Below are 13,611 nucleotides of genomic sequence, written 5' to 3'. Positions count from 1 at the left end.
CACAATCCTGTGGAGCATATACATACATTCGAGAGGTCCTGGTAAACCAGATGACTTTTATGGGCATGGTTGACCTCCAGTGAAAGAAGACAGTTGCATGTGTTCATCAGCTTGGGCCGCCACACCCAGAGCCCCTAGCTGGGCGGTCTAAACAACAGACGTTTATTTGTCACTATTCTAGAGGTAGGGAAGTCCAAGACCATCGTGCCAGCTAGGTCAGCTCTCCGTGTCTCTTCTCATCGGGGCACCAATCCCATCCTGGGGACCCCACCTCCAAACATCATCCTGTTGGTGGTTAGGGCTCCTATGTATGAATTTTGGGGGTACAACTGGGTCCATACCACTCCATCTCCACCTGTATGATGTGAACCCTCTGGAATGGAAGGGATGCTCTTTCTCATGCTGGGTGGGCCAATGGGGTATCAATGCAAAGAACATTCTCTTCGGAGATTGCGTGTGAACTTACTAAGTTACTTCATGTTGCTGTACATTGCAAGTAGGCATAACTACACTTACGCAGCCAGGTTGTTGACACCGTGTGAAGCCATCTGAAAGGGCTAGCACATTAGAGATGATACATAAAGGCTATTATTAAGGATCAGAAGCCATACATTTTGCCATAAAAAATGACTTTAATGTTGTTTCCTATTGTTTTTCTCTCCTTCCAAATCTGGCATTTGCCACCTTTCCCCACAGAGGTGACGGCTGCCTGGCGATCAGCTAGCGAGTGTAGAAAGTCTGTGCACTTCTCCCCTTTCTTTTTTTCTTAGAAAGGAGTACATTTCAACAATCAGAGAGACAGCACATCCCTCTCCCTGTGGGAAGGTCCGGATAGGGGGCTCGATTGGGGTGGTTTGAAATTTCAATAGCAGAGTAGCTCCCGATGTCCCTGGACATGTGCAGCTTTTCTAGACTGCCTGGAATGCAGACTTTTTTTAGCAAGAAAATTTCTGACTGTCGGAATGGATTACTCAAGACTGTATACTCACCACTCCCTGAAACCATATTGTAACAGAGAAAATGTAGCGGGGACATCGAATCTATTTGTAGAGTGAGTGCATCTCTCCCCCAAACACCCCCGATGGCTTGTCTCTAAAATGACTATTCGTGGGCCCAAAGTGATTTGCTTCTTCGCTCTTCCATCAGGGGCAGTGCTTCATCCAGGGGCCCCTCCACTGCCCTCCCCAGCACGTCCGACCACAGGGCCTGAGGAGGGACTCTGCCCCGAGCTTTCAGTTAGCAGTGCTAACTTGACAACACAGCACGCGTGGGGAGGGCAGCCGTGTGAAAGGTTACAGTGCTGACGAAATTGCCATCTTTACCCTGTCGAGTGGCTCTCAGAGCAAGAGACAGGGCGTCGGAATACATGAAATTTGAAAGAACATTATTTAACCTTGTTAGAAAATAATTATTTGGTCTGCATACTAAGAGTAAGAATAACAAAATTCGCTTGCTTTTGTTCATTCTTCTAAAAGCACCTATGGCAGGTGCACGAGCCGCTCACACTGTTGCTTTGCAAAACAAAGCTTCTGTGGAAACACGGAGAGAGAAAGCTAACTTCGTTTTCAATATTCTTTCCAGTATGAATGCAGCGGTTCCTCTGGGTGTATGTAGTCACCCGTATGATGCAGTCAAAGGGACAAGGTCTTGAGAGTCCGAGAATTCTGGGGTCAAACTCTGCCCACGTGACAGGGGGACCCAGGCTCTGGAACCCCCCTGGGTCTCAGTGAGCTCACCTGTAAAATGGAGCTGGTGATAAATTGCAGAGTGATTATAACGTTGGTTCCTGGTTCCTCATAGAGACTCGTTAACCCTCGGTCCTCAGGAACCTATGAAGTCATCACAGAGTCCTCAATCTACCCTACCCTCAACCTGTTCTAAATGTAAGGCCGCACAGACTCACCTAATTTGATGTATCATTTCTGCTGCCTAGAATGATATCAAATCAGTATGGCAGCGCTGATTTGGGATTACTCACCAGCAGGTCTGATTAGTGGGATTTTGGTAAAATTAAAATGGCAAAATCAATGATTATCTTTAATAAGAGCAATATCCTTCAAAAAAATTTCAAAACACTCTATTTATGTAAAGGAAGAGGTTACCTTAACAAAATGATTTTGGGAGGGGGGGGGAGGAAATGAAAACCTTTGTTCTGTGTTTTAATGATGCCCTCTAGTGCCCAGCTCAACACAAAATCAATTAACCAAGTATTTATTGACCTCATAGCAAGAGTTTAGTGGTGTGAGGGGTGCAAAGAAGTACAAGATTGTATTCCTGCTCTGGATTAGCTTATCTTGCATTTCGTGTTCCAAAACACACCGTTGAAAATGAATGAGCGTATCGGAGTGGGTGGGACAGTGGGCTTGTCATCGGACAGCTTGGCTTTGGTCATAGCTCTGTCACTTACTAACAGGTCACCTGTCCTCTGCGAGGATACGGTGAGGAGTTGAGTTGATGTTTGCACGGGGCTTCGCGATGCTATCTAGATCACGGCAGCCTCTCAAGGAGTGGAAGCCTGCTCTTCCAGTTTCATTCTGGAAACACAAGCACTGCAGTTCCTACCATACAGACCTTCCTCTCTCCACTGCCTTCGATGGCCGAGGCTGGAAGCCTGGAAGTGCTGAAGCGTGCCTCTGCGCTCGGATTCTATCACCTGTCTCTGGATTTTTCCCTCCTGCACCCATCCCATTTCCCATTGAATCTACTATCTCTTGCCTGGGTTACTGCTGCTCTGGCTGCTAACCAATCTTCTCATGTCCACGTTCCAAGACTTAATTTATACCCTGACAAGTGATTTCCCTGAAATCAAATCATGTCACATTTATTCTCAAAAACTTCACGTAGCTCCCAACTTAGAGCTCCATTCCTTGGCGCCATGCTCCATCTCCATGACCCCCCTTTCAGTCTTTTCCTCCATTCCTTCCAGAACCCATCCCCTGGTTACACTGAGCTACTTTGCATACAAATCACCAACATTTATACCTCCAAGCTGTGCCTTGTTCTGTGCACTCAGAATAAAATCTGTCTCTCCTGTGTCTCTTGCCTTTCCCAGCTTCAAGACGCTTTGTGAGAACCCCTTTACAAGGCCTTTCGCAGCTGGCCAGGCGGGGTTGGGCACCGCTTCATCTTTACCCTCAGGGCATTGCCCTTGGGCCATTATTGTGTCATTTATTTTATTCTTTGACCTCAGTGGTCGGGTCTATCTCTACAAAAGAAAAACTACTAAGGAAACCAATTATTCACGATATTCGTTAGACATACACCGTCACAAAGACTTTACTCAAGGGAGTGGGGGGGGGGGCGTCACCATGGGCATGAGGACCCCCATCACAGGGCCTTGCTGTTGGGTGGGGAAGATTGGGCTCAGCTCCAAATACAGCATGGCACAGTGGGAGTTTATAGACAAAAACAGCGGGGAGGCTGTGGGTGGAAAATCACTAAGAGGAAACATCAGGAAGAAGGAGGATTCTGGCCAAACCCATCCAACAGGATTCTTGCAGAAGGCAGTCAGGTGATCAGATGTCACCTGGAGGGCATTGGGGGATGAGGAGCCCACTATATCAAGGGGATCAATATGGAGGGTGGAGATTCTAGGTAAGCCAAGCTACTAGGATTCTTGCTAAACTTGGACAATGCAGGGGGTCCTGGGTGGCTGAGTCAGTGAATCATCTGCCTTCAGCTCAGGTCATGATCTCAGGGTCCTGGGATGGAGCCCCACATTGGGCTCCCTGCTCCACGGGGAGTCGGCTTCTCTCTCTCCCTCTGCTCCTCCACCTGCTTGTGCGCTCTCTCATTCTCTCTCTCTGTCAAATAAAGTCTTAAAAAAATTGATCTGTTAAAAAAATTGGAAAATACAGAGACAGACATGCAAGTCCAAAAGCTGAAGACTAATTGAAAAGGTCGGGGGAGCCTAAGCAAAGTTTGATCAAGGAGAGCATCTTGGTCACTCTTTCATTAAATTATGACTTTCTTGAAGGTCTTATAAATAAGACCATGACTTATGTATAGGTACATCAAACATTGCCTGATTCAGTGCTTTGGACAGAGTTGGGTTTTTTTTCCTCATTAACTCTTTGTTGAATGATTAAACAAACAAACAAGTAAGAAATATCAGCCAGAATAAGGTCATCCAGTAGCAAAGGAGCTCTTTGTTGAGTGTAGCTTGATGCTTCATTGCTCTTGGAATTGATTAATATCAATCTATATGCCAAAAAATAATATTATGTCACCTTTATTTTTATGTATTGTCTGTAGCTACTCAAAACGTACATATTTTTATCTATCTATATACAATACTCGCTGTATACACGTATATATGTGTATATACATAGTGTGTATGTGTGCTTTTCTTATTGTCTTATTTATTCATTTTTTTATCTCTAGCCTAGATCATATGTGATAGCTGCAGAATAAGTATACCCTATATTTGTAAAATAACTTAAAACTCTTAACAGAAGCTTCACGAGGAAGGGACAATGGGGGCGGACCATTAGGCCCCGAAGCGCTAGAAGAGAACCTGGCATCTAGTAGAAGCATTGTAATTATTTAAATTAAAGATGTTCAGGAATAAAGTGCTTGCTCCATGTCACCTTCCTTCTTATGATTTTGTTTGATTTCACTTTCTCTGTATGTTTTCCAGTTGAAAATGACCCACACTTCATCATTTACCTGCCAAAAAATGAAAAGAATATTTGTTTCAATATTGACTCAGAACCTGGAAAAATTCTCAACCTTGTTTCTGATCCAGAATCAGGTAAATAAAAAGATACTATATTTGAAATAGGCAATTTATCACTGCCATCTTTCACTGTCGTACCTGGGATTTCTTTCCTTCCCACCTTAATAGGAGTCCTGGAATTTTCAAACCCTGACAGTTAGTGAGAATGAATTATAAATATATTCCTAAGGGAATTAGAATAGCTAAGAAACTGAGTATGAACTAGCAGATCTTATTGTGATATAATTCATTTAAAGTATGATGAGACATACTTTAAATGACACAAAGTGAGCATGGCATAGGAAAAAATGTAAGTCCTGAAGCAAAAAAAGACAATAATTTTCCCCTATTGTCCAGTTTTATAAATTTGAGTTATGGTGCCCAAATGTACAAAAACATGGTGCACAGAGAGAGAGAGAAAAAAAGCATGTTTTCTTCCACAGGGATTTTGGTCAATGGAGAGCTCATTGGTGCCAAGAAACCCAAGAATGAAAAACTCCGCACCTATTTTGGAAAACTGGGATTTTATTTCCAACGTGAAGATGTGAAAGTAGAAATCAGCACTGAGACCATCACCCTGAGCCGGGGCTCCCGGACGTCCGTCCTGTCCTGGTCTGACACAGCTCACATCATTAATCACAGGCAAGTACAATCCCATCGGATTCGGGCCTGTCCTCCATGCAAGACTGCGTGAATAAATCCAGAAATCTCTGATAAAAACGTAGAACTTACCGTCGTGGTTTTAAATGTGAAGTTGAGGTTCAGGAAGTATTTTGTGACCTATTGCCCAGTCCCTGGCTGCAGAGTCCACGTCTTTTGGCCACCGAGTGTCTCAGCGCCAGCCTGAGGCCTGGCATGTAGTAAGGGCTCAGTAAATACACGTTGGATAAGTGAATGAACCCAACAAAAAGCCCCAGCCAACTCCCTGTCAGGGCATGCCCAGAACACCAGGATTGCATCTTACGAGTCATGGTTTCCTGTTATTACCTGTTAATTGTTTTTGTACAAACATCTAAATGGACCGAATTCCAGAGCTGGGAGTGAAAACAGCATTCTGTGGCAAAAATGTTGTAGAGAGAGGGCTTCGTGCACTAGTGGGACCACCCAGGACGGGATGGCGAGCCCGTGTTCATGGGGGGAGGAATGGCTTCCTAAACAGTGTGTTCTGGAAACGCTGACTCCATGTTGGTTTTCACACCAGGGTGCTCGTCTCTGTGAAGAAAGAGCAAACTGTGACCATCACCCTGGATAAAGACATGTCCTTCTCTGTTTTACTCCATCGCGTTTGGAAGAAGCATCCAGTCAATGTAGACTTTTTGGGGATCTACGTTCCCCCCACAAACAAGTTTTCACCTAAAGCCCACGGACTCATAGGTACAGTGTTTCGCGACCACCTGGCAAGTGGGGGGCCGCTCGGTCTCGAGCAACTTTGGAGGGTAGAACTTGGGCAAGTGACTGGGGCTCAAAGGACAGGTTGGGGCCACGCTCTGTGCCTGGCTCTTGATTTACACCAGTGACTAGGCCACACCTGGGCCAATGCCGTTGGGGCCAGAAATGTTTACTGTCACTCAGGTTCCCCTAGAAACAAGGCCTGTGATGCAAGGCCTCGGAGGGAGGGCAGGCTCTAGTTTGGAACTCAAAGCAACAGGTTTAGGCCAGAGCCTCTGTGGTTTCTGTAGGACAAGGTAGGGTGAGGTGGTTCCAGGTTGGCTAGCCTGCAACATCTCGGCAGGCTTGGGGCTCTAGGGTGGCCTCTGCTCACCTGGCTCCCGGCCCTGGAATGGCTTCCAGGTCACGCAGGCCAGCTAGAAGAGGTCTGGCTTGTTCCGGTCTGAGTCCTCTGCTGTCTTTCAGAATCAGCTAGCTCTGGAAGGGGCAGTCTCTCCCTAGCTGGTCAGGGTTTTTGATATCAGATCATAATACATGGGGACACCTGAGTGGCTCAGTGGTTGAGCATCTGCCTTTGGCTCAGGGCCTGATCCTGGGGTCCTTGGATCAAGTCCCCACTTCAGCCTCCCTGCAGGAAGCCTGCATTTTCCTCTCCCTATGTCTCTGCTTCTCTGTGTGTCTCTCATGAATAAATAAATAAAATCTTTTTAAAAAATCCTAATACACAAAGGATAGCAAACATGATTCGTACAGCCCAGCATAGACATGCAGGGTGACTCAGGGATGCTCTAGCCAAGACTGTTGGCTGTTGCAGGTGAGGTTTTCCCAGAACCAGGATTTTATCCTCACACTCTGGGCAACTTAGAGCCACAGGATACACTTTCAGTTTTATGCTGGAGATTTTTTTTCTAACTGAACAGGTAAACTGGTTTGGGAAGTCTATGATAACAAGCAGGGCGTCTAGGTCCCCTTTCCCTACTTTCTAAGGAATGGTTCCAGTTTAAGCATGTGACATCACAAACTTGTCTCTGTGATTTAAACTATGTGGCAGGTGCTCACCTGTACCTCCCCACCCCCAGCACCGGGGCGTTCTTGTCTACTTCTCATCCAGTAGGTCAGCCTTGTATGTCAGATGAATGTGGGGCTAGCGGCCCAGCATCACTCTTGGGAAGGACCCATCCCTCCCATTGCTCTGTCCTTCTCTTAATATGTCTTTCTACCCCAGAAATTCTGGAGGACCAAAATGAAGCCGGGGTCAAATGATGATGAGGCTGTATTAGTTATTTACTCTTGGGTTCCGCGTAAATCGGCGTCTGCACTTTGTTTCGCTAGGCCAGTTCATGCATGAGCCAAAGATCCGTATCTTCAATGAACGACCCGGAAAGGACCCCGAGAAGCCCGAGGCGAGCATGGAAGTGAAGGGACATACGTTGATTGTCACCAGGTAGGCCGTGGATGCGTACAACAGTAACGGAGAGTGCTCCTACCGGGATTAAACTCACCCAGTGACACAGAAGCAAGGAAAGCTCTTGGAAGTGTTCCCTGTGTCAGACGGAACAGCTCATCAGGAAGGGACACATCCACTACGGTTGCATAAGGACGCTGCAGGCAGGCCAGCTTCACTGCTCTTGGCATTTGACGGCACCTACTTGTCTAGCTAGTCCTTATTTGCAAGAGCCCTGGTCATAAGCTAGATTACTGAGAAAGCTGATCGAAGGAGGAAATTGTAAAAACACCTGTGAACCAGGGCGCCTGGTGGCTCCGTCGGTTGAGCGTCGTCCAACTCTTAGTTTCAGCTCGGGTCATGATCCCAGGGTCCTGAGATCGAGCCCTGAGTCAGGCTCTGTGCTCAGCTAGCTTGGAGGCTGCTTGAGATTTGCTTTCCCCCTGCCCACCTTTCTCAAAATAAATAGTAAAATAAATATTAAAAAAAAAAATACCCATGAACCATAGAGCTAGAGAATGAACGTATATGTTTAAGTAAGACTGGATGGAGTCTTCTTCCTGAGTATGAATCTAAAGAATGCATTTCTGTGTAGCTTTTCTCACACAAGCCCTATCCGCGTGCTTCATTCTGAAGTGAGAATTGCAGATTGCAAAGCATTCTGAGTGTAACATTCTTATGGGTCTTTTCAGTTTCTCCTAATCCTCTACAGCAGTCTCCCCTGTGCTGATAGCATTTTAAAGCAGAGTTTTTTTCTGGATTTTTTTTTTTTTTCATTTTAAGAGTTTTCACAAAGCAATCCACTTAGCTCTATAAGAAATGACTTTCTTTGCTCACGGATGTCATTGGCTTCCACATAAGTATGCAATGAAATTGCGGTGCTAATTAAGTCCGACGTACCACCACAAATAGATTCGGGAAGTAAAATGATGAACTCTTAGTGAGGACACCAGTCACCTGGCTCCGGCTGACTGGAGACCAGTGAGTTACCAATGGGCATCAGTGAGCATATTTGAGGAGGAAATGGTGAGCACAGTTAATCATAGTAGTTATCTGAGATTTGTAAACGCACATCAGCTATCCTCCAATGACAAAGGTAAATGATGGGCTTCAAGTTCAGGGACTGCAAGCACCTTGTGATGCAAAATACTTGAAAGATCGTGAGTGACAATACACCCTATGCCTTTTGAATTCATTAGCTTATTTGTCCTTTATGTGAAAGGCATGAATTTCTCAGAAAGAGGTGGCATCGCCCTTAGATAGGACACTCACCTGCCCAGGGAAGGTGAGAGGCATCTCAGATTCGTCCTGCAGGTGACACGTGCAGTAGGCCCACAGCACGTCGGCATTTGGTTCCCACCTTTGTTCCGCGTAAAAGTTAATTTGCACTCTTCACCTTGCTGGAAAAATCTGTATCGGTACATCTCCAAAGGGTTATTTGAATGATCTAAGGATACACTGCTGATCTCTGCTCTTCCAACACCAAGCCCCAGAGAATGATGTTCAGTACAGCTTGGGGAGTAGAGATGGGTGGGGGCAAGCAGAAAGGGTGCAAGAAAGTTGCAACGAACCGCAAGGCGGTGGTGGGGGTGGGGATATGTCTCCTTTCCAGACATGCAGGCTGGCCAAGCCTCGGTCTGTGCTCTAACCATACACACCATTTCCCTTGCAGAGGTCTGCAGAAAGACTACCGAACAGATCGAGTGTTTGGAACAGACGTCTCCTGTTGGTTTGTGCACAACAGTGGGAAGGGTTTCATCGATGGACATTACAAGGATTACTTTGTGCCTCAGCTTTATAGCTTTCTCAAAAGGCCTTAAAGATTGATAGCTTTGGAAATTATCTGTTGTATGTACGGCTTTTCCCTGCCACTCTTGCAGTCATTCTTCAGTCCAGATAATTAAAAAACTAACCGGACGTCGTGGTGGTTTTATAAAACCTGTTAATTACATCTGAAGAAAATAAATACTTTGCAAAGATCTAGGATTTTGTTGAGTTTTCCGATGTTGAGATGTGCTGATCAAGGTCATGCAATGGAAAGCTGCTTTGGTGAGTCAGACTGGCATCCGGACACAGCCTGAAATTTGGCATTTACTGTGACGATCTCATTATTCTCAAGGGTCAGGTAGGCTGAGTACATTCTTATGCTGTCAGGTACATGGGATGTTCCTTTTGGAGAAGGTTATTTGGCAAATATTGAGTAAGAACGTGGAGGTTACTTGATCTTAATTGTTCTGTGGCTGTAAATACCAAGGCCCTGTCACCAGTTCTTGGGAGAGACTCGCCACGGTACCTGGGATGGCCCAATATGGTTAGCCAAGATTCCTTCCAGAGCCTTGGCTTTCCTTTTTCGTCTATGAAAGCCTATGTAAGTCAGGGTGCTCCAGAGAAACAGAAATGTATACATACAGGAAGAGAAAGAGTTATTACAACAAATTGTTCACATTGTTATATAGGCTGGTAGCGTCCAACCTGCAGGCTGGGCTGCCTGATGGCTCAGGAGACCCAGGGAAAGCCAATGCTTTTGTTTGAAGGCCATTAGGCAGGAAGAATCCGTGTTGTAGATGAAATCCACAGGCAGTTAGAGTTCTCTCTTTGCAGGGGGAGGATCATCCTTTTTGTTCTATGCAGGCCTTCAACTGATTAGATAAGGCCCACTTAGAGAAGACCATCTGTTCTATTCAGTCTAGAATTTAAACGTAAAATTCACCCCAAAAACACCTTTGTAGAAACACCCCAAAATCATGTTTGACCAACTCTGTGGGTGTCCCATGACCCAGCCAAGTCGCCACACATAAAATAAACCACTGCAAGGCCTTAGTTCACCAACCTCTTTCTGTTCTCAAAGCCATTCTCCAAATAAGATATATTACAGAGGGGTAGGCGCCTGCCTCTTAAATGACAATCTCCCCTAACAGTCCTGCCTCCCTGACAGGCCACCTCCGAGATTACGGTGCTCCCCAATTCTGCACATATTTAAAATCACTCTGGACATTACCTCACATGGCTAATTGCACCCAGTGTTGAGTTACTATAAATTCTGAGACTATCACAGTTCCAAATTCTCTGAAAGCCACACGTTTCACTCAGATTTAATGATTCTGAACACAGAGGCTTCCTGAGTATTCCTTGCGGACCTTTTGCATTTAAGCAACTCCTGAGACTAATGCCATTTACATTTTAAACCCTGTGCGATTAGACTTTGTTTCAAAATAAATTTAATGAGCAAGTTATGTCCTCACAAAAGGCTAATGATGTTTAAAAGGCAGAATAAATAAACAAGTAATCAACTTCATTACGTCTGCATGAATATGGTGGATCTTGGCGGTATGGTGCAAATCTGAGTCATTGTAAAGTCTGTACTTTCCATAAAAATCAATTCCTAGAATTAGGATACATTTTCAAAGGCCAAAGTGGTAAAACTGTACTTAAAAAGATGTTTAAAGGTACATTTTTATGAAGCTTTCTCTCCACAATTGGTAGAAGTCATTTTTATTTTAGAAAGTACACAAAACTCTTTTTGTATACACCCGACTTCTATTTGAAAAACCAAATGATTATCTTTTACCTTACTTGTAAAATATTAAAGAAATGTGATATATCTCAGGGCTGAAGAGGTAAATCGCCTTTCAGCTTCATCTATGATTACCAACAATACATTTAAAAAAAAAAGTCTATATCCTTCCCACTTTCTACTTCAAAAATGCTGATCTTAAAATGCTCATATTAGCACAAACTTCAAAAGTGGGTTCATATCATTAATTCTGTTACTTCGTGAAAAAATTGGTCAAAATTTAGACTTTAAAACTTTTATACCTTTAAGACTTTTATACCTTTAGATACATAAGTGTAGTTTGATTCCTAGTACTTTACATGTGCTTTGTAGTTTTGAAAATAATAATGATGATCTTGGGCTGTGCATTTATATGCAGGATATTGAACAAGAGTTCTATCAAATAAACTAGATTTAAAGTCAAATCCATGTTATTTAAATTATCAAAACTTTTATTAACAGCTGGTGTTTTGAATAATAAAACTAAACTTGCATTAATACTGCCCGCGTGTCCCCATTGAGACCAGTAATATGCCTTCTCAGTATCATTAGAGTTACAAATGAATAATCAATTTTGAATTTCAAATGAAAGAACTAAATTAACAGGGATAGTTGGAAAGGAAGAAACTCTTCCACTGTCTACCTCTTGATTAGTTTCTGAAAGTATTATGCTTTCAGCAATAAAGGAAAACAACCTGACAATTACCTATATTATGTTTGCTTGTTCTTTGGAGCACTTTGCAACCCACTGGGAATTGATCAGTATTTAATTTTGTATGTAGTAACGGTATCCAACTTCAACCTCATCTAGAGTATCACAGGCTGTTATCTGTCATAGATATTTATCATCTAGTGTAGCTTCAAAGCTCTTCATAAATATAAATCTAAACAGTTTCCATTAAACCAAGCAAATATATACATCTTATTGTCAGGGAAATAAGAGCCTGTGTGTGAAAAAAAACAGCATCTCTGCCATAAGTTTATATGTTTGGTTGTGTTTTTAAATTACTGAAAATTAAATAAATTTTCTAAGAGCTGGATAATTGGTCAATCAAAGAAATAACTGGAAAAAAAGAAAATTAAAGATCATCTCCTATGTGTAGTAAAAATGAACTAAGAATCAGGAACTATTTTAGTACATACTGGTATGAGATCTTACGCAAATCATTCTGCATGCTTTAAAGGATCACTTAATACCATATAAAGTAGCATTTTCTCTTCAGCCTTATCCTAATTGAAAGAGATAGAAGTCACTCCAAAGACCCTGTAAGATCAGAGTAAAAGTTACCTGGCTGCCTGCATACATAAAAATGTTTAAATAATGTTCATATATATGCTGGATACATAAAAATGATGTAAAAATTTAGTATTATTAAGACTTTTTCACACTGGCCAACTCTATACTGGTGACTTTTTCTGGAATATCCATGTGGGAGAAAGAAAAATGAAGGATGCTTCCTTTTAACAGTATAACGATTCAGTTATCCACTTAACATTTCTAGGGGCACTTCGTCAACTCTAAAACCAACTCAAGGCTGATCCATATTCTAATCCTTTGATTCTATTTTAGCAAAGTAGGAACTGAGGTGTATCCTGTTACCAGTTAATGGTCTCTTACTAAGGCCCAGCAAAGTTAGGGGGGATTTTTAAGTAGCTGCCCCAGACTATCAAGTTTCTTTTCATTGGCCAATCCTTTCACTTGAGTATCAGTTCACTGAACATTGTCAATTTCTAAACAACACACCTTGGGTCTACACCCACTTCTCACATCTCCAGTACCCACTACAATGGCTAACTTACGGGAGGTACTCGGTACATGTTTGTTGGATGAATTTACTCAAGTATGAAAGCAAAAATGGATAGACAGAAGCAGACAGGGGAAAAGCAGCAGAGAAGGCAATAGGATCCAGTGGCGTGCCCAATGAAGAAAACTCAAGGTATCTGGTTTCCCAAGACACTATTGCGATAATTTGATATGACCTCAAGTGATATGATGAAAAATAGCTTTCAAAAAAAATAAGAAGAGAAGCCACACATACTGGGAAAAAATGTTTGCAAAAGACATATCTGATAAAGGCCTGGTATCCAAAATACACAAAGAACTTTTAAAACTCAACAATAATGGGGCACCAGGATGGCTCATTTGGTTAAGCTTCTGCCTTCAGCTCAAGTCATAATCCTGGGGTCCTGGGATAGAGCCCCATGTTGGGCTCCCTGCTCAGTGAGGAACCTGCTTCTTCCTCTCCCACTCCCGCTCCCCCTGCTAGTGCTGTCAAAGAAACAAAAATCTTTTACCAGAAAAACCCACACAAAAACTCAACAATAAGAAAATGAACAACCCAATTAAAAAATGGGCAAAAGACTTAGACACCTCGCCAAAGAAACACAGATGGCAAATAAGCACATGAAAAGATGTTCGATGTCATATGTCAATAAGGAATTGTAAATTTAAATAACAATGAGATACCACTACACACCTATCAGAATGGCCAAAAATCACCCTGACAA

The 13,611-nt window shown here is 43.2% G+C and overlaps 1 protein-coding gene across 1 annotated transcript in view; it reads left to right on the top strand.

Annotated features, from left to right (window-relative positions):
- The window catches only part of ITIH2 (inter-alpha-trypsin inhibitor heavy chain 2), a 35,830-nt gene extending 26,301 nt beyond the window's left edge, over window positions 1-9,529 (top strand). The window contains exons 17-21 of the mRNA XM_077897276.1: window positions 4,640-4,753; window positions 5,161-5,359; window positions 5,919-6,091; window positions 7,439-7,550; window positions 9,223-9,529. Coding sequence (XP_077753402.1) covers window positions 4,640-4,753; window positions 5,161-5,359; window positions 5,919-6,091; window positions 7,439-7,550; window positions 9,223-9,370 — 746 coding nt within the window. The 3' untranslated portion in view covers window positions 9,371-9,529. The remainder of the gene's footprint in view (window positions 1-4,639; window positions 4,754-5,160; window positions 5,360-5,918; window positions 6,092-7,438; window positions 7,551-9,222) is intronic.
- Window positions 9,530-13,611: the final 4,082 nt, after the last annotated feature.

Source organism: Canis aureus, chromosome 5 (assembly GCF_053574225.1).
Source record: "Canis aureus isolate CA01 chromosome 5, VMU_Caureus_v.1.0, whole genome shotgun sequence".
Lineage (NCBI taxonomy): Eukaryota > Metazoa > Chordata > Mammalia > Carnivora > Canidae > Canis > Canis aureus.
The sequence above is the reverse complement of the archived record's forward strand: the minus strand, read 5'-3'. Positions and strand labels throughout refer to the sequence as shown.